Genomic DNA, 22,155 nt, shown 5'->3' on the forward strand with positions numbered 1-22,155 from the left:
CTCCCCAAATCCTCCCCTCCGCTCCCCTCCCATAAACTCTCCTCACCACAAAATCTCCTTCTACTCCCATCACTACTAGTAATCCTGAAATCTTTCATAGCGTCCGCAACCTCTCCATCTTATCCCCTCCATCCCAATTTTCAACCTCTCTCACACCCCAACCCCCAGACAACAGTCTCAAGTCTCAGCCATGGCCTCCACTCTCTTCTCCACACCCACCTTCAACGGCCTCCGCCCTCTCAAGCCCACCGACTCCTCCCTCTCCTTCCCCAAAAAAGCCAGCCTCGCCCTCCCCGCCCGGCCGGTCCGGCCCAGCGCCAAACCGGGTCTGGTAGTCAAGGCCGAGCTGAACCCGTCCCTGGTGATCAGCCTCAGCACCGGCCTGTCCCTGTTTCTCGGCCGGTTCGTCTTCTTCAACTTCCAGAGGGAGAACGTGGCCAAACAGGGGCTCCCGGAGCAGAACGGGAAGACCCACTTCGAGGCCGGAGACACCCGGGCCAAGGAGTTCGAGGCTCTTCTCAAGTCCAACGACCCGGTCGGGTTCAACATCGTCGACGTCCTTGCATGGGGTTCCATCGGCCACATAGTGGCTTACTACATCCTCGCCACCTCCAGCAACGGCTACGATCCCAAGTTCTTCTGAGTTGGAATTCGCTGGGGGTTTTGGACACGGTTATCGTTGTACATTAATTTTGACGGTTTGATGGTTTTTATCATGGAATGTTTGGGCTGGGTGTTGTGGGGTTGTGATGATGGGTGGGGGATCAATTGTATTATTTGTACGCCGAAGGTGGCTTCTTATCAATCAAATATGCTTTGCTCTCAAAACTCAAATTTGCTTGGTTTTTTTTTCTTTGTTTTCTTATGTAGTTTTCATTTTGAGCTCGCCATATGTTTCCTTTTGATGTGCGACGCTAGCTCTTATCCATGTAAACAAATAAAAAGCAATGATTATAAAATATAAATGCATACATATGTATATGTATTGTTATAAATATATTTTTTATGAAATATATCTGAGGTAGTTTTGGTCTTACATGAAGTGTTCTTTGGATATCCTTGAAATACGAAATAGGTTATTCGTGGATATTTAAAAATTTTTAATAACCAAAAATTAGTATACCACAAACAGTGAGGATCAAATTATCTCGAGATAAAGATCATCGGTGACCTAAGATCATCATTTTATAGTGGTTCTATTTGGATCACCAAAAGCCACCTTCAATGTCATCTACCGACTAGCATCAATCAGGCATGCTTGTGTGAATAATTTTTTTTTTTCTTTTTCCCTTCTCTCTTTGGGAATGTTAGGGTAAAAGGAATGAGACTAACTCCAGAATTTCGTCCATTTTTATTACAACTAAGCTTCTATTACCTGTCTTTTCCTTTCCCCATTTTTTTTTCCGCCTAAGACATGGACACTAGAGCAGGAGGTAGAGACGAAGTTGGCATGGAGGATACGCTTGAGAAGTGAGTGACAGATGCTGGGTTTGAATACAGAACTTGTTTGAATAGAACCAATCGAACACAGGATACCAGACAAGAGGGTTCTTATCTGTATTCCATTCTCAACAAATAGGTGCTTCTCATTGATGGAGCTCAAGGTCAGTGTAAGTACAGGAAGTCGGCAAGTTATCCCTGCACGGCCACATTCTAGATGTCCGTAGTGTGAATCCAGCATCCTGTCAGATAAGCTGAGTAGAATAATAGTTGGATAGTAGCAGGTCAGCTGCAGAAGAATATATGACCTCCTCGTAGGTGCTGTCAAAGGAGTCTTCCGATTAGATGTCTGAACACACGTGTGTCAGTATAAAATAACTATGTTCCATCACCATGAATCATGAGTACTTTACTTCCTTTCAACTTTTTTTTTTTTCTTCTTTAAAGCTACAGTAGTTAGGACCGGTGGTCAATTACAAATGCTCGTTTCCACGAGCCAATCATCAAGATGAGCACTCGATAAATAATGCCTACAAAAATAGGTGTTTGTAATTGGCATGGTGCACCACATACACATCATGTAGAATATAATTTTTTCTGGGTGCCAGGTGTTGTATTACTTTTCGCGTTGCAACTTTTCTTCTATAGAATTAAACCAAGGATAAGCATCAAGTAACTGTTGTCTTGATTGAAAAAGCAATTATCGGCTAACAAACCTAACCCACCTCAGTTGACTAGACAAGCCACAAAATTAGATGCATAATTAGGTATCCAATATATGGCAAAATATGGTACAGGATATGAGGTGCATGTTTCAATTATCATGAACCAGATAAAATTTTATAAATGAGACAGAATTCAATGAACAAATACACATCACCAATACAAGTGCATATGTGTTTGTTTAACAAAAGAGTGTAATACGCCTGAATAGTTATCTGTATACAAATGCATATATATTCTTATTAAAGTATATGCACATATCTATGCGCATACATAATAAATTGTATATATAGGTGAATGTATACATCATGTATATATGTATTATATGTCTGTTGAAGTATATAAATATCCATCACCGAAATAAAGTATATTAAGTATCTAAATATATACATGAATGTATAAATATGTTTAAAAATAATGCTAGTTTTTCTGCAGTTGAAATATTAATTTATTAAAATATGTTTGAACAACCAAAAAAGTCTTAGATGATCTAAAACTGCTATAGAACGTACATTTATTATATAAAACATATAGATACGTTGATAGCAATTTTTTTTTTTTTTTTTGCTTAGAAAAGAAAAGAGGGGGTGAGGAGAACCTCACCTGTATAGCAATCCTCACTGGCCCCTTCCTCGCTGGAGAGTATTTGATGCGGATAAAACATTTTTTACTCATACTTTTTTCATCCGTGGCAGAGCCCCACTAGCATGGCAGCTCTATCCAGTATGATAGCAATTCTTTTCAATTTTTTTTTTGATTAATTGATTTATAGCTCAAATTTCGGATAAGCTGTTCAGTGCAAAAGGTTTCACAAACCAAAACCTTGTACGTGGGCCCACTGAAATTTTCGTGCCTAACCGGATGTGAAAGCTCCGAGCTCCCACCGCCCCTCTCTTATCTCGGACGGCATGTCATTAGAGGACGCAAGGCACGAAACTACGAAGACCAGGACTCATTTCGGTCAAGGAGAGAACCCGGTCTGGGTTGTAACCAGAAGCTTCGAGAAGCGGCCGAGCGGGGGCTGGCTCAAACACAGCATACAAAGCCAGTAAAGCATCGCCACGTGGATAGTCTCCGCTATTAGATCGTTATATAATAAACGGACCATCAATCGCCGTTATCGGCTACCGGGTGAACCGGGGACGCCGCCATGGGTCCGATCACCACGCCGGGGCGGTGACCGGATCATTGGCCCCCTATAAATGCCCAACGGCCGGACCAACCCTCTTCGGACAAAGCACCTATTTTCCCCTCACCAAGTTATCGTTTCCTTCTCCTCTCTCTCTCTCTCTCTCTCTCTCTCTCTCTCTCCCCAGTCCGGGAGATCAAGGCCTCGCTCCAAGACTCTATCGGGTTCGTCTCATCTTTAAGTAATTCTCATCTTCTTTTATCTCCGATTTGAGCGGTAGTTTTCGTGATCTGGATCGGGTTTTGATTCCAGATGTCTCGCGCTTCGCGTTTTATTTACTTCAGACCTTGTTCTGCTTAAATCTATATGTTTGTTGTGGCTATGTTAGATTCGGCGATAATTTAAGTCAATCCATGCCAATATATTTTTATTTTGGTGATATATTATTGTGAGTGTTGAATATAGGCATTTAGAATTCTATTCCCTGTTCCTTCTTTGTTAGTATTGGTCTGATGTTATTAGAAAGGTCTATTCAAGCTCGATCAAGTTTTGGTTATCAGTTGGAGTTCTTAATAGCATATTTGGATGCTGTGTGCTTTTGATTGTGCTAAGCTCTTCGGAATTTTGGATTCAGGATGGACTTTTCTTTGGACTAATTTATCTTTTGATTGGGTTTGCTTTTGATTCCTATTATTATATTTTGTTTGTTCTTCTGAAACTTCTGCCACTCTTATTCTTTCTAAACTTTAAATCCTTAAAACATTTGATCTAAGGATAGCCAGCTTTAAATTATCCTGTGAGGGATTGGTCGTTCCCTGCGTTTTTTGTTTTTCAATTAGCTATAGTATTTTGAGCCCTTAAAAATTAGTTTCCAGTTTGAACTAACTTAGGGGCTTTAGGTTCTGTAAAAGACCTGACCAAGGTGTAAGACCACTCTGGAGTCTGGAGCAAGTCTTCTTTTTTCCTCCACTTCTTCTCCTTGGAATGTTCTCTTCTCTTTTCCTCTTTTTTCTGCACTTAGCCAGCATAAGTCTACTTCAAATAAGAGTCTCTAAAAGGCAACAGCTCTTTTTAGTTCTTCCTGCATACAGCCACAACTATCAGAATTCGCAGCCACGAGCTTGAATAAGGGCCTGTTTGGATATTCTTACAGAATTAAGCTGAAAATTCTGCAGGATTCGTGAATTGAGCCGCCTATTTAAGGGCCTGTTTGGGTGTCCCTACAGAATTGAATTGAAAATCCTGTAGGATTTGTGGATTGGGCCATTTACTTAAGCATTGCCCTATATCAACCAAATACCACCCAGCCCAAATCCTATGGGAAGGGGAAAAAAAGACCTCTATAGATTTATTTTTTTCTTCCTACAGCGACAAAGGTTAGGATCTAGACTGGATTTGGATAGGCACTTGGAAAATGCAAACTAGATGGGCCAACAGGCCCGATTCCAATTAAATTTTCAACCCAATTCTGTAGGAATATCCAAATAGGCTCTAAGTGTTTTAGGGCTGACTTAGCTCAAATTTTGTTTAACTGGGCTGACTTGGTCTGCTATTGAAGCAGCCACTTTAGGCCCTTCCCGATATCCAATTCAACCTCTTAATTGTCCAGAAGCATATCCATCTCAACCCTAAATGCAGCTCTTTACAGAGACCCCAGCACACTTATTGTGACCGGTCTGCTAATAGATCTATAATCAGTAGGCTAGTCTGTTGCAGATGTCAGTCTGGCTGTTATTTGACTCCCAAAACTTCCCTCAGTTGTCCTTCAAGCTCGAACCCTTGTTAACTTTTGCATAAAATACCTTCATTATAATCAATAACCCTTCAGTATCTCCTAATATAAAGTGATAGTTGAGCTCGGGAGGATCTTAGAAACTGTTTAGGCTTGAGAGGATCTTCAGATCAGGTTGCAGTCTGCTAAACCTCCTCTCATTCTTCTAATTTCTCATATTATTCTCCTCTTTCTTGTGGTGCCTTTCTGTCTCTCCCTTTCCTTAATTTAATTACCCTCTTTCTGATAGAGCACAACAGTAGTATTGCTGTTTGTCAGTTCTGAGAAAGATCTGAGGCTGTTTCAAGCTAGCAGCTGAGAGAAAGGCTCGAAGATTGGACATATAGAGATCAAACTTCATCCCTAGCATTTGTCTGGGTTATGTCACTAGGGCTACTGTTTGTTGTTGTGTAGTCTTAAGCTTGGGCTTATCATATAGTATTTCATGCTTCGATCTTTAGTTTTTAGACACCAGAATATCTCAGTATTAGAAATGCCCTAGAAGCCAATTTTGCTGACGCATTATTTTGTTCTAAGATATAAATTTATGCTTGACCTAATTATGAATTTATTAAGTTGGGCATTCTTATCATTCATGTTCTTTTGTGTCCATGAATCGTCCAAAGAATTAATAAGATGATGACACATATTCTCAAGAGTTGAGAATTTGAGGCATGTGTCATTGGTGATTAACTCCTGAATTGCTCCTGATCGATGGATCATCGCGAGGACGATCGATCCGCTGAGATTAGTGCATAGATCATTTTCTTTGATGAACGAGTCTTGAGTCCATAGTGTGGGGACACTGGAGTGATTATGCAAGTTCTTATTAGAGAACAAGAGTGCTGAGCGTAACCATAGCAAGTAGTTACTTGGATGTCTAATCCACTCGTTAGTAACTTACTTGATGCTGTAGTTGTATAACTGGTCCTTTGACCTGTGATGCCTCGGCTATTCACAGTAAGGTTGCTGTAGTTTGACGAACACACAATCATGGACCCTACCATTTGGATCCTTGTGGTGCAGATTGGTTGCAGTAGGTTCATTGTAGGAGTAAGGTGCATTTAGATGGAATCTATCGACCTTGATAGATTATGAAAGATCCTATATGATTTATAAAACTGAGTTCATAAATCCTTGGCCAAAGTAGTTTTTGGAAAAGAGTTTCCAATCTCGAACTAGAGTCGAATAAATTTTACATATGACAAATGATGAGGTTTGACGAGTTATCCATGACCTCCATCTCGTCGGGATCCACGATAGAGGGACTGTATCATACACCAACTGCACCTACAGGTTCATCTATTCCATTCTGCTGGGTAGTCACTACATGCTACTAGGTGTCATTGGTAGATTGTGAGACTCAAAAGCATTCACTTGATCAGTGAACCAGAATGAGAGGAGTTAGAATTGTTCCAACCTATTGAAAGAAGTTTTAATGATATTGTGATAGTGATCACAATATATCGCACTACCAGACAGAATAAAATCTATGGGATCACACATAATAGAGGATCTGATCGATCTGATGGTTGGATTATGATTTGGAATCACAATAGTTGGTAATTATCAATTTGATTGGTAATTGGCTTAACCCACTAAGAATTAGTGAGTTGAAGAAGGAATTAATTGTAATTGGATTGCAATTTGATTGAATCAATTAGGCTTAATTAATTGGGCTCGATCTTATTTGATAAGGTTCAAGAGTCCTACTTGGAGTAAGACTCCTAGAGTTCTAATTGGATTACGACTTTAAATTATTAGAGTCCTATCCGGAGTAGGATTCCTAAAGTCCTAATTGGATTAGGACTAAAATTATATGAGTCCAATTGGATTAGGACTCCTAGAGTTCTAATTAATTATTGGTCTAATAGATGAAGATGACTCCTAATTGGATTAGAATTGAAGAGTTCAATTGAGTCATGATCCAATTGAGTCCTAATTAGATTAGGACTCCAAGAGTCATAATTGATTTAATCTTATGGATAAGGATCTTGAATCAAATAGAAAGACTAATTGGGTCCTAATTAGATTAGGATTCAATGAACCAAAGGCCACCTAAATCCTAATTTGATTAGGATTAGAAGGGAGGGGCAAGAACCCCTCCTTTCCCTGGGTACTCTTGGGATCCGCATCCCGGTTATCCGGGACGCGCGTCCCGGGTGTCCGCGAGACCCGGTTGGGGCGTGGCTCCTTCTAATTTTAAGAAGGAGGCCACGCCTAGGGCATTTAGATGAAAAGAAATAAAAAAGGGGCCAGCCACCCTTGGGTCTGGGGCTTTCCTTTTCATCATGGCGGCCATCTCTCCCTCTCTTCCTTCTTCCATCCGCAAGGGCCAAAGAAAGGGGGCAGCAAGCAAGACTGGAGTCATCTTCTTCCTCCTCTTCTTCAGCTGCATGGAAGAAAACATAGAGAGGAAGGTGTTCCTCTCTTCCTCCTTCCAAGAAAAAGAGAAAGCGTTTCTCTCTCCTTCTTCCTCCTCTTGAGAGCAATCAAGAGTTGATTGCTTAAAGGAGTTCCAACTATCAAAAGAAATCTCTGCACGGGAGCTAGCACCCCAGTGAGATCGTAACCTCGATCAATCCAGATCTTCGTGTGGATACCCGTATAGGTCGGACACTTGTACGGTTTCAAGCGAATCCAATTTCCACGATCATCAGATAGCGGTGAAGATCTACCCGCTCAAAGGTAAAAATTTGATCTTTATATTTTTTAATTATAGATATGAAATTAATCAAATAATTTAATTTTAATATTTCCTTAGATTTCATAATCTTCTGAGTTAGAAAATTTAGATTTTTTTTGAAATCTACGTTCCCTAAGACGTTAATGTGATGAACGACCCCGCGCGTATATTTCTGCTGCAATCATCGCAACGCATATGGGGGTAACCCAACACTCAGCAGCAGTTTATCTGCATGTGCAATTAGTTTGGTTTATTTCCTTTGTATTAAATTGCTTGATCAGCCATAGTGTATTATATATACATATATATGATCGTCATCAAATTGGAGATTAAATTGGACAGATAAGGGCAAACAGAATTGAATAATTAGAGGAATTTGCCGATTGCCAGTTCAAATGGGGTTTTCATGAATCTTCATGCTTTTAGGAGTTGTTAACATATCCTAAAATCATTGACTTATGCAAGATTGAAAGGTTTTCTATTTCAGTGGACATTAATAACTAATTTCACGTTAGGTTACTCTCACATGTGAGGTCTCTCATCTTTCTAAGAAGTTCTGATTACTGCAGGTTATTGGTGAGGCACTGAGGCTCTACCTCACTCGAATTAAAAAGAGAATATATGATAATTCTGGACACGACAAATGAATATAGGCATCTAGGATGTATTGAATTGGGTCTATGAAATAGCTACTGCTATATTAGGACATTCTGTATGGTTAGCCGATGTGTCCACCATTTGTGGCTGACCACCCTTAAGGTAAGTCTGGTGAAGTTTCCTTGTTTCCAAATTGCTAAGATTTTAGCAACCTATATTCTAATTTTGTTCAATCTTTTTTTCTTTTCTACCTTCCTATGTTTTTATTTAGTTATGTTGATTCTTCTTATCTAGATTTATCAGGTAAAGGGAAATTGTTAACCAGTCCATGATCTGTAGAGACTGGTTGATCGCTTGTATTTACGAAAAGGTTGCTTGGATTTATCCATGGTTTATTCTTTATCTCTAAAATTTGATTTCTTTATTCATTTCAGATCTGACCGAAATAGGCTGCTCGAACATCATTGACTAACTCCTTATCAATCTCGATTCATTTCAATATGAACAACAATTCAACCGATTCGATTGATTAGAATAGAACGATTACAGAATAAAAGAAGGTATTGGCAATAGATAGGTTTAATTAAAAACCTTATAAAAACCTTAAACCTTTCCATTTATTTTATTTATTTAGAATTTATAAATCTTAGAATTTATGAGTCCCTTGCCCTGTATATCTTGTGAATTTTCCCAAGTTTTGGTAGAACATTTGTTTTCCAGAGCCACTGTTTAATATCTCCTCTTTTTATTTATGCTTATCACTTATGAATTGATTATAAATTCCATTTAGACACAGCCTAATCGAATTCATTGTTCCTTGGTTTCAATCATGTTTTTGGATATAGTTTATTTCTAATGTGCAACATGCCTGTTTGCTCACTGTTTGTCATCATGGGAGATGCTTCATCGAGATAGAAACCTCGCACAGAAAACTTGCACACTTGATGCACAACTTTTCATTTGGTTCTCTTACTGGCAAGCAGTACCTGAAATCATGCAGCCTGCCACGAGGAGGGACATGGAATCACAACTCGGTTGTGTATCTTTTGTATGAGAGTAGTGTCGTGCTAGCACTGTTTGTGTAGTCATATACTGGATCTTGGAATTGTTTGCATATATGCAGTCTTGTATCTTTGTAGTCATCGCCTAATTAGTTATTTTTTATTCTTGTTATTCCCCATATTTGAATTAGGAGGCATTATGGCTAGCAAACGCATTCAGAAGGAGCTTCAGGATCTGCAAAGGGATCCTCCAACGACAAGTAGTGCTGGGCCTGTTGGGGAGGATCTGTTCCACTGGCAAGCAACAATTATGGGTCCTGTTGACAGCCCCTATGCTGGGGGAGTGTTCTTTGTCATGATTCATTTCCCTCCCGACTATCCATTTAAGCCTCCAAAAGTCAACTTTCAGACCAAGGTAAGAAAGCCTTACTGTTATTATTATTATTTTACTTAACTCCTTTTTGCCTTTTAATGTTGATAATTCCAAATAGTATTTGTATCTGTGCCTTCCCATGGGATACCAGTAAACTATGGTAGTGCAGACTATTTTGCCTGTTTTTTGATTCAACAGGACGTAACTGGCATGAGATAGAGGTGGCATGAATGCCAATTTACAGTATATCAAACAGTGAAATCTAAAATTGTATGAGACATAGTAAGTGGCAAGATGGTAGGAGGTGCTTTTCTTAATAAGGTAATTTAGTTGTAAAACTTGTTGGTGGTGAACTTGATCATTGAAGGATAGTTGTTATGGAATTACAATAACGTATACTCTGCATGCAAGTGGTTGCCAAATAAAATGATAAAGGTAGATAATTTGCTAGAGATCTTACCTTCCTCATGCTTTAGACAGCCATGCTTCCTTTCTCATATTTCTCATTTTAGGTGGTTACTTCTGCTAGCATATTATATAGAACCACACACCTTGTTTCTTGGGTCTGATTTTGGAGATCAAACGAGAGAATCTAGTGAGTTTCATATTATAAGTACTTTTTTGAGCTCTCCTGTCATCAGAGGACAACAGTTATGGGCATCACTTGTTTGGGCTGTATAAAATTCTTTTTTCCTACTAGGTTAAAATAGATTCATAAAATAGAATTTTATGAAGATCACCGTAAAGTGTTGAATATATTATTATATCATTGAGGTGATCTTCCGAGGGAGCATGGAACTGATCAAATATTGGTGGTTTCAAATATTGTTTGTTTTTCAGCTACTCGAGTTTAAAGACATTTGATCTTAATTTGCCTTGCCACTAGGTTTTAGCCAAAGATTTTCTTGCTTGCTCTATAATCATTACATTGTTCAGTTCTCGAAGCATGGAATATATTTTAGGATGCTATACTTTTAAGCAAGATGCATAGATGGTGGCTTCATTATAATTTAGAGCATTAAAATTGCTGCCCTGGCTTGTATTTTAGTGGTGTGGATGATTTTGTTCCCTAGTTTCACATCACCAGACCACGAAAAACTTGCAATTTGGTAGCTGCAGCAGCTTTTATTTCCATTTAAACAGCATACTTATATTGGGCTAATGAATTTGTATTGGCTTCGAAGAATTCTTTTGTTTATTTTATATGGATCATTAGATTCAATCTACACTGATTGATCACTGAATCTGCGTGCTTCTATCTGAAGAAATATGAACTGCTTTCGCGACATGGATGATGACCCTTCATCCATCTGAGCAGGTTTACCATCCAAATATCAACTCCAATGGCAGCATATGCCTCGACATCCTCAAGGAACAGTGGAGCCCTGCGCTGACCATTTCAAAGGTTCTCCTTTCCATTTGCTCTCTTCTGACCGACCCGAACCCAGATGACCCTCTTGTCCCTGAGATTGCCTATGTTTACAAGAACCAGAGATCCCGTTTTGAGGAGACAGCCAGAGCATGGACCCAGAAGTATGCCACGGGCTAGCTGATGGGCTTGCAAACGCAACTGGGAGAGCTTTCGTTTCCAAGGACTAAAACCAGACTATGTGCTAGTTTAAATGGTACAACATATGGTTTTGTTTATCGACGTTGAAGCTATTCAACTTTGTGCGCGGGTGTGTCCTCTGTACTTAATTTAAAACTCTCAACAAGTTATGCAGCTCTCTCTGCATCCAAACCGCGAATTTATAACGTTAAAAGCTGTTTCCAAGCATGGAATGTTTGATGGTGCTGCCAAGTTGTGGATTAATTTTCTAGAGATGGTGTCGTGTCTGATTGTTGGGTTGGTAAAACCTTATGATGCCTCGGTACATGTTCGGTCATTGCATACAAATGGTCTTACTGATTATTCATGCGTCGATAGTTTAATCTCATGAATAATATTCAGCTTATATCAGTGTCATGCTACGACAATTCCACGGGTGACTCACTATCTTAGTGGTGAATGAAAGTTACAAATACTACAAACAAACTTTCTTGGTTAGCTGAAAGGATGCTTAATGGTAAATCCTTAATTAGCTTTATACGTAATTTTTAAGTGCCTTTATTACTGCCGGCCTTAATGCTGTAACCCTTCATGTAGAGGAAGAAATTATAAGCGAGCATGTTTGTGCAAAACCTTTTTTTTTTCTAAGGAAAAATGCACGTTGTTAATTGCAATGAAGGTGGAAAGATGGGTATTGAAACATGGGTACCTGCTCCAAGGTTGTACTTGTGTTTGGGAGTACCCATGAACTGGTGGCTGGAAAGTGTGAAAGCTTTGGTTAAAGTTAGAGAAGTCATGCTCTAGTCCGACTTTTTTTTTTCCTTATTTTTTTTTTTTTTTTTTCGGGGGGGGGGGGGGGGGGGGGATGGAGGCTTGGAGTTGGGTCACAACTCACAAGGTTGGCATTTATCTTGGAAATGGTCAAAGAGATCTCTCCTTTTATGGTCAAAAAAGTTCAACACTGATTTCTTCAGACGTGTCAATTGGACAATACGTCCATAGTGGCTAGGATGGATATCTCGTATTCGAAAATAGCAGTTTGCCCCGTCAATCCTCTAGGACCCAAATAACTCAATTTTCGCCCATGAATGATTTGTGTCAATGGATTAGTTCAATCTAAAACTTGAGAAAAAGGGTTCAGACCAAAAAACGATTCATAAGTAGTTCTTAATGAAGTTTAAGTTACCATATTTTGAGGAGTCGGTATTAATTTATGCCTGATTGCGTCACGTTGATGGAGGTAGCGCAATAACTGTTGCTTTTCGGGTTGGAGGGATGGGGGTGGTTCCCAAAGTCCAGTGAATGGCTATTACTTTAATAGTCATATGGCTGAAACTGAGAAAGCCAACTTAAATCAAAATCTTAACTGCATCCCGACATCCACGCACAGGATCCCCTTGATCGGTATTTCAAAAATTGAATGCTGGACTACAACTTTGGGAAGTAGCGTGATGCCAAACAACTCACACCAAATTATCCACGATAACAACTTGTTGCCCAAGGTGACAAGCCAAGAGGAGGAGTGAATTGGTTTCTCTAAATTTTTACTATCTTAATTTAGTCAATCGATGAGTGAGTGAAGTTAAAACAATACACAATGCAAACACACAAGAAGTATAGTGGTTCGGTGCTCTCCTAAGCACCTACGTCCACTCCCCAAGTGACTCCTTGGGAATTCACTATAATTCCGCGGATTACAGTTGGATTATTTTTCGGGCTCACAATCCAAAAACCTTTACACTTTGGTTTTCCGGGATCACCAAAAACCTATGATGGTTTTACGGGCTCACCAATGAACCTTCACAATTGGTTTTACGGGTTCACCAATAAACCTACACCGTTGGTTTTACGGGCTCGCCAACAAACCTTTACAAGGTGATTAAAAGAGAAGAAGAAAGGTAAAACTCCTAGATGAGCAAATATAACAATTATAAGCTACAAAGAAGAGTATAGAATATAGTTATCGCTTGATGAGACTTCTCTTTTCTTCGTCAAGATTGTTTCACTCTTCAAGGGTTGATGGAGCTCTTAATGTTGCTTAGAATCTACTTTACCACCTCTTTTTGATTCTTGAGTGAAGTACTTGGATGAAGAAGATTAGGGCACTTGTCTTTCTTGTGTAAGCTTTGATATTTTGCAAAAGGATCTTTTCTCTGATGAATAGTGTCACTTTAAATAGTTTTCCTCACCCATTGGACACCCCCCATTGGTTAGATTTCAAAAACCAGCCGTTACTTACTGTTGGGAGGATAAAAAGTAGTTCTGCAGAACTAGCCGTTATGCTTCTGCCCGTGCTGGGGTCGACCCAAACTTTCCTGGGGTTGACTCAAACCACTGTTCATCAGACTTGGGATCGACTCAACTTTCACTGGGGTCGACTCATGATACATTGGGGTCGGCCCTCTCAGGAAACACAGAATCTTATATTTCAACCGTTTTTCACTGGGGTCGACTCAACTCTTTTTGGGTCGACTCAAGGTACAGCGGGGTCGACTCAAGTTCCATTGGGGTCGACCCTCTCAGGGATTCCAGAGATCCAGTTTTGAATGACACAGCCTTGGGGTCGACTCATGTTCAGTTGGGGTCGACTCAAGGTGGGGTCGACTCAAGTTACATTGAGGTCGACCCTCTCAGGGATTCCAGAGACTTGTTTTCTTGACGCTTGAAGATGGGGTCGACTCAACTTTCACTTGGGTCGATCCAAGTACTGTTCATCTGTGCCATTTTTGCAGGAATGTGCCCGATGGTTCCTTGATGTGCCGGGGTCGACTCCACCAATCTTGGGGTCGACTCATTCCACACTTTGCTGCAACTTAAGGTTAGATTCATCCATATAATCAATGAAATATACTTCAAGCAATTTTGAATATATGTCATGGTGGTGCTACATACTCTAAACAATGAAAATTACTATTGTCCCCTTAGGAGTACGTTTCACTTGAAACTTTGCCGAATTGGAATTTAGAATTCACTATCCCTTTTCTATCGCAACTTTTATCTCATTGGTAATCATTGAAGTACATCTTGATCTCATTCTTCTAATGTACCGTGGGTGACGAACTTAGTAATGATGTATCATATTTCCTTGTAATTTTTGATTAGATATTTCCTTAATGGTTGTATTAATCATCAAAATACCACTATCATCCTCAATCTCCCCCTTTTTGATGATTATAAAATATTGAGTATGAGCCGATTGTTACTGAACTTAAAATCAGTTTTAGAAGAGCTCAAGTTGCTGAATTTTAGCTTTTCAAATTTAAGAGTGAAGTCTCCCCCTTTTTCATCCAAATATTGTCAATTAGAACTTTTGATTTACTCCCCCTTTCTTTTATATTTGGTTAAAGATGAAACTTCAAAAATTTGAGATAAAGCAAAAGTTTCAGATTATGTATCGAGGTGTGAAAGGTATGTGTCAAATTCTGAAATTTGATTGAGAGTTTAGACTTTAACATTTTCATTGTTACATATCGCTCCCCCTTAAGTGTATATTATCTCCTATTATAATTTTCAACCTTGTTTGTCAACTTATTGCAACTTCTTTCTTTCCTTGCTTCTCTCCCTTTTTGTTATCATCAAATAGGTGCATGGCAATAGATAAGTAGACACAGTAAATAATAAACAGTCAAGTTTCATTGATCAAAATGGAACATTGTAGTACATTAATGCCAAAAATACAATGTTCTTCAATCAAAGTGCAAAGTACATGATCAACACAAAATACATATGAGAACTAGATAAATCCTAGGCACTAATCATAGTGCTAACATCAGCCTAGGGGGTATCTAATGACTGCGATCTAGTTTTCATCCTCCTAGCATAAGTGGCGAGGGGAGGTCGAGCCTGATGGGACTGAGTCTGGCGTGGACCTCGCTGAGCTGGATGACTCTGTGCCGATACCTCTGACTCAGCTGCTCGGGGCACAGATGGACCATGAGCCTCTCTCTCTCCGTAATGCTCCTACCTGCTCTCTGAGATCGCTAATCTCAGCAGACATGCTATCCATCCTGCTCCACATCCCATCAGAGAGAGTCCTCACCTGAGCTGATACAAGCTCAATCATCCTACTCCAAAACTCCTCTGTACATCCCATAGGTGTGGATGACGAAGGTCCAACCTCTGAAGGTGCTGTAGGATGATCCGCAGGTACCTCAGCCTCAGGGATGGGGTCTCCAATCTCTGGTGCATCACCCTCTGGTGCATGTATCCCTGCTCCTGCATGCACCCACTGCCCGTTCACCTTCTCATAACCCATGCGAATTAGGAATCGTGCTATGTAAGTGTCAGTAAATAATAGATGCCTAGAGATCTCTCCCTCTACTGATATGTCATGCTGTCGGAAGACCAGGGTGAGTATCATACCATAGGGCAAGGAGACTCTCGAATTGCATATAGCCTTTCTCATCTGTCTGATCATCATAGCTGGGAGGTTCAAGGGAATGCCCTGAATAACGTGCTCCATAATAACCAAATCTCGCTCAGATATGAGATCGAATCTCCCACTCTTCGGAAACAGTATCCGACCTATGAAGTTATGCAACAACCTCATCTCAGCTGATAGAGAGCTGGCTACTAAATTTTTTGAATAATCAAAATCCTCTCTCTCAAAAATCAGCTGTAGAGCTCTCAACTTACTTTCTGGTCTTTCCGGTGTAGCTCCTTCGCAGGGGAGATGAAGCAACTCACTCAAACTTTCTTCTGAAACCCTAAGCCTTACTCCTTGAACTTCAGATATAAGCCCTCCCATTCCAACTTTTAGGAAGGTATAGAACTCACGAACCAACCCCGGATAGATCACCACATCTAGGGAGCAAAGATACTCTCATCCTTGCCTTCGGATCCAATCACCAACCGGAACCCTTCTTGATCCAAAAATTCAGAGTGGATCCTTCTTCCCATGGTCACCGGTCTCCCCATATATATTGCAAGTTGTACGGAGGAGGAGGAGGCGGAGGAGGCTCTACACGTGTCTCACCTTATGGAGGCACTGTAGAAGACTCTCTAGCATGTCTATCAACACGGGTTGGCCGTGAAACTCTCCCGGATCGCTTAGCTACGGCTCGCTTGGGTCCCATTTCTTCCAAGATCTTGATCTAACGGCTTGGGGAAGCTTCCTTCTACTGTTTGGAGATGATTGGAAGAGATTGGAGAGTGAAAAATAGGATTTTAGGAAGATGACAAGATAAAACAATGCCCTAGAATAGCTCACCGGTCCCCCTTTTAAAAGTGGGGTCCCGTCGTTGGGTCGGCCCAGATTTTTCTTGCGTCGACTCAACGTTGGGTCGACCCCATTCTGGCTTGGGTCGACCCTAGTTCAGAAAATTTTCTTTCTCTTCCTTTTCTTTTTAAAAGTTCTTCCTTTCCTCCAATTCTTACAAATTCTTACTAGGATAATGATACATGAGTAAGGAATCTATAGATGACTAGTTTGACTAATGTTTCATGGGCTTTTCGAAATGGAAGGAGAGTATCATGAGACAACTTGCTCCTTTTTATATCTCCTTAGTCAAAAGGATCACATATGCCTAATTCCCTCCTAAGCATGCAAAATCTATCTTCACTCAAAGGTTTTGTGAATATGTCAGCTAATTGTTTCTCAGTACATACATGCTCAATACATATATTCCCATTTTGCACATGATCTCTAATGAAATGATATCTTATTTCAATGTACTTGGCTTTAGAGTGCTGAACCGAATTTTTAGTAAGGTTAATGGCACTAGTATTATCACACTTTATAGGAATGTTATCTAGTTTAACTCCATAGTCCTTTAGTTGTTGCTTAAGCCATAGTACTTGAGCACAGCAACTGCCGGCAGCTATATATTCGGCTTCAGCCGTTGACAATACTACTGAATTCTGCTTTTTGCTAAACCATGATACTAAATTATTTTCTAAAAATTGACATATCCCACTAGTGCTTATCCTATCTAATTTGCATCCAGCAAAATCTGCATCAGAGTATGCAAGCAAATCTAAACAGGAGTCTCTAGAGTACCATAATCCTATGTTTGTAGTTCCTCTCAGATATCTAAGGATTCTTTTGACAGCACTTAAATGTGACTCCTTAGGATCTGATTGGTATCTAGCACATATACCCACACTAAACATTATGTCTGGCCTACTAGCAGTAAGGTAAAGCAAAGATCTAATTAAGCCTCTATAAAGCTTCATATCTATACTTTTTTCTTTTTCATCTTTGTCTAGCTTACTAGTGGGATTCATTGGGGTGCCTATTTCCTTGTGATTTTCATTCCCAAACTTATTTAATATTTTTTTTGTATACTTAGTTTGATGAATGAAGATACCCTCCTTAGTTTGCTTGATTTGTAATCCTAGAAAAAAATTTAGTTCTCCCATCATACTATCTCGAATTCTTCTTGCATTAATTTAGCAAACTCTTTGCAAAGATTATCATTTGTGGCACCAAAGATTATGTCATCTACATATATTTGTACCACTAGCAGATTTTTATCTTTTCTTTTGAGAAAAAGTGTTTTATCTACATTTTCTCTACTGAAATCATTATTTAGTAGAAATTTGCTTAGTCGATCATACCAAGCCCTAGGTGCTTGTTTCAATCCATATAATGCCTTATGTAATCTAAACATATGGTTTGGCAATTCATGATTCTCAAAACTAGAAGGTTGCTCTGTATATACTTCTTCCTCTATAAAACCGTTTAAGAAGGTACATTTTACATCCATTTGATACAATTTGAAATCCATGAAACATGCAAAAGCTAGAAGTAATCTAATAGCTTCTAATCTAGCCACGGGAGCAAATGTTTCTTCAAAATCTATTCCTTCTTCTTGATTGTATCTCTTAGCTACAAGTCTAACTTTATTTCTTATAACTACCCCATTTTCATCTAATTTATTTCTAAAGATCCATTTTGTTCCAATTACAGAGTTATGCTTTGGTCTCTCAGTTAATGTCCATATATTACTTCTTTTGAATTGATTTAATCTTCTTGCATAGCATTTATCCAATTAGTGTCTTTTTCAGCTTCTTCATAAGTTTTAGGTTCTAATTGTGAAACAAAAGCAAGATAATCATTTAAATTTCTAAGAGAGGATCGAGTTCTTACCCCTTGAGATGGATCACCAATGATTAAGTCTTTAGGGTGTCCATGTGCATACCTCCATTCCTTCGGCAACTTTTGAGATTGTGGTGGCACGTGATCATTTTTCTTATCTTGATTTGGCACGTCATCAAGATTCAATTTTTCAAAGTTAATAATTCCTGCATCATCATATAGAATATTTTCTCTCCTAGGAGACTCACTATCAGACTCATCAAAAATGATATTAACTGACTCTTCAACTACAAGAGTTCTTTTATTGAACACTCTGTATGCCCTGCTAGATGTGGAGTATCCTAAGAAGATACATTTATCTAACTTGGCATCAAATTTACTTAGATCCTTCTTGCCATTGTTAAAATGAAACATCTACATCCAAATACTCTAAGATATTTAGCGGTTGGTTTCTTATTCTTCCAAAGTTCATAAGGAGTTTCTTGGTTATAGGTCGTATTACAACCCGATTTAGAATATGGCAAGCAGTACTTATAGCTTCAGCCCAAAAGTACTTTGAAAGATTTGACTCGCACAACATTGTGCGTGCTATTTCTACCAAGGTCCTATTTTCCTTTCAACAACCCCATTTTGTTGAGGCGTTCTAGGTGCTGAGAATTGATGTGAGATACAATTTTCATTACAAAATTATTCAAAGAGTTGATTTTCAAATTCAGTTCCATGATCACTACTTCGAATTGCTATTAAGATGAGCTTCTTTGCAGTTATGATATTTTTATAATATTTCAAGAATGCTGAAAATGCTTCATTCTTATGTGCAAAAAATGAAACCCATGTATATCTTGAAAATCATTTACTATAACTAGTCCATACTTCTTCCCTCGTAGACTCGCGGTTCTAGTGGGTCCAAATAGATCCATATGTATAAGTTCAAAAGGCCTAGTGGTTGATACTATATTCTTTGATTTGAAGGATGATTTTGTTTGCTTTCCTAATGAGCATGGTCCACAGATTTTGTCATTTTCAAAGATTAATTTTGGCACATCTTTTATCAAATCCTTCTTGACTAGTTTTGATATTAAGTCCATACTAGCATGTCCCAGTCTACGATGCCAAAGCCAACTTGTTTCATTTTTCCTTTCTTAATTAGTAATTAAACATAATCCATTTTTCTTGCCTAATTCATGAAGATCTACCATGTAAATATTTCTTTGCCTTTGTCCTATAAGTACAATGCTATTATCTTTAGGATTTGTGATTATACATACTGAGGCTTCAAATGTGACTTTAAAACCTTTATCACAAAATTGACTTATGCTAAGTAGGTTATGTTTCAAGCCATTAACTAATAAGACATTTTCTATAAATGTAGATGGAGTAATAAAAATTTTACCCTTTCAAATGATAAATCCCTTTGCATTGTCTCCATAGATTACTACTCCACCCTTCTTAGATTCCAAGGTGACAAATTGTTCTACGTCACCTGTCATATGTCTTGAACAGCCGCTATCTAGATATCATCGTTTATCCACCTTATTAGCTGCAAGACACCCCTGCAATTAAGATCAAGAATATGCTTTAGGTACCCAAACTATGTTGGGTCCTTTAGGGTTAGTACTTGATGTTCCTTTTGGAACCCAAACTTTTTTGGCTTTACGCTTGTAATTATTACTCAATTTGTTGTAGCTAGACTTTCTATAGTTACATTCATATGCTTTATGTCCTAATTTATTGCAGCAATAAAAAATTATATTTTCATTTTTGGCTTTCACAAATATGTTCTTTAAGTATTTTTGTTTTCTATTTGTTTTATATCCCAAACCAGCCTTATCATATACTGCTTTTGGACTATTAAGAATCATATTTAATTTAGTTGAACTAAGTGTAAACTTGTCCACTAGGGATTTGTATTTTTCTGCATTTTTTTTAGCTTAATATTTTCAGCAATTAGATTCTTGGTTTTATTTGTGAATCTCCTACTGAATGTTTCATAGTTATTAGATAGTTTCAGCTGATCTTTGATAAGAGATTGATTTTCATCTTTTAGAACTTTATTTTTATTGATTAATTTTTTGTGTTCTTCCATGAGTTCTAAAAATGCATCATGTAATTCTTCAACAGTAAAATCACATTCAAGTTCAGAAGCTACCTCATCGTCATTGGCCATATGGCAGATTTGGACCGTCTCTCGTTGATCTTCCTATTCCGAACTTGACTCTTCACTTTCACTCCATTCAGCCATGAATTCTTCTTAAGTTTTCTTGCCATCCACTTCAATTTCTGACAATCTATCTTGAAATGCCCCGGCTTGTTACACTCATAGCAAATTGATGTTTCCTTTTCCTTTTCTTTGTCCTTACCCTTTTCTTTGCTTGAGCTACCTTTGAAGAAGGACTTTCTTTTATGAAATTTCTTCTTTCCTCTCATGAACTTTCTGAATTTTCTTCCAAGCATAGCCATTCCTTCTTCATCATATTCCTCCTCATCATCAGATTCTTCTGATTCAATTACCTATTTTGGAGTAGTAGACTTCAAGGCAATGGTCTTTCTTCTCTTGACCTCATCTTCTGAATGTTGCCTCATGGTCAACTCAGGGGTCATGAGTGATCCTAGAAGTTCTTCCAATTGCAGTGTATTGAGGTCCTTTGCTTCTTGAATTGCTGTTACCTTGGCCTCCCAAACTCTTAGTAGAGATCTGAGAATTCTTCGCACCAATTCAGAGTTAGTGTAAGACTTTCTTAAACTCTTTAGCCCATTTATGATTTTCATGAATCGAGTAAACATTTCAGTTATGGACTCAGTGGATTCCATTTTAAACAACTCATACTTATGTACTAATATATTTATTTTTGACTCCTTAACTTAATTAGTTCCTTCATGCGTGACCTCTAGTTTATTCTAATTTTTTTTTGTGGAGATGCATGTAGATATTCTATTGAATTCACCTACATCTAGTGAACAGTAAAGTACATTAATTGCTTTAGCATTTAGTTGTGCTAGTCTTCTATCACTCTCATTCCAATCCATTTCTGATTTGGGAATGATAGAGCCCTCTATACTAATTGTGGGTGTGTGTGGTCCTCTAGTTATGATATACCACAATTCATAGTCTAGAGCTTGAATGAAAATCCTCATTCTAGCTTTCCAGTAAGTGTAATTGGTGCCATTAAATAGAGGAGGTCTATTTGTGGATTGCCCCTCACTCATAGAACATCCTACTTGGGTTGTCATGATCTTTGTCTCTTAATTGTGAGATCAACAAATACTATGTGAGCACCTTACTCTGATACCACTTGTTGCCCAAGGTGACAAGCCAAGAGGGGGGGGTGAATTGGTTTCTCTAAATTTTTACTATCTTAATTTAGTCAATCGATGAGTGAGTGAAGTAAAACAATACACAATGCAAACACACAAGAAGTATAGTGGTTCGGTGCTCTCCTAAGCACCTACGTCCACTCCCCAAGCGACCCCTTGGAATTCACTATAATCCCGCGGATTACAGTTGGATTGTTTTCCGGGCTCATAATCCAAAAACCTTTACACTTTGGTTTTTCGGGATCACCAAAAACCTATGTTGGTTTTACGGGCTCACCAACGAACCTTCACAATTGGTTTTATGGGTTCACCAATAAACCTACACCGTTGGTTTTACGGGCTCACCAACAAACCTTTACAAGGTGATTAAAAGAGAAGAAGAAAAGTAAAACTCCTAGATGAGCAAATATAACAATTATAAGCTACAAAGAAGAGTTTAGAATATAGTTATCGCTTGATGAGACTTCTCTCTTCTTTGTCAAGATTGCTTCACTCTTCAAGGGTTGATGGAGCTCTTAATGTTGCTTAGAAT

General features: G+C 38.7%; 2 protein-coding genes across 4 annotated transcripts; both read left to right on the forward strand.

The window, feature by feature from the left end:
- Positions 1-46: 46 nt before the first annotated feature.
- LOC103711977 (photosystem I reaction center subunit V, chloroplastic-like) lies at positions 47-828 on the forward strand. Its single transcript, XM_008798327.6, has one exon. The coding sequence runs from the start codon at positions 191-193 to the stop codon at positions 641-643; it is 453 nt and encodes a 150-aa protein (XP_008796549.3). The 5' UTR covers positions 47-190; the 3' UTR covers positions 644-828.
- Positions 829-3,154: 2,326 nt separating this feature from the next.
- LOC120103872 (ubiquitin-conjugating enzyme E2-17 kDa-like) lies at positions 3,155-11,497 on the forward strand. 3 transcript variants are annotated; one of them, XM_088707134.1, is made up of 3 exons: positions 3,155-7,751; positions 9,539-9,762; positions 11,039-11,497. In XM_088707134.1, exons 2-3 carry the CDS (start codon positions 9,547-9,549, stop codon positions 11,267-11,269), a joined length of 447 nt encoding a protein of 148 aa, XP_088563260.1. In that variant the 5' UTR covers positions 3,155-7,751; positions 9,539-9,546; the 3' UTR covers positions 11,270-11,497. The 3 variants fall into 3 exon arrangements, with proteins under 3 accessions (XP_088563260.1, XP_038972796.1, XP_038972797.1); XM_039116868.2 differs by having other exon boundaries at positions 3,359-3,516; XM_039116869.2 differs by having other exon boundaries at positions 3,376-3,533.
- The last annotated feature ends 10,658 nt before the right edge of the window (positions 11,498-22,155 follow it).

The sequence above is a fragment of the Phoenix dactylifera genome, chromosome 11 (genome assembly GCF_051530095.1).
Source record: "Phoenix dactylifera cultivar Ajwa chromosome 11, Ajwa_hap1_PhDact_Kaust_v1.1, whole genome shotgun sequence".
NCBI lineage: Eukaryota > Viridiplantae > Streptophyta > Magnoliopsida > Arecales > Arecaceae > Phoenix > Phoenix dactylifera.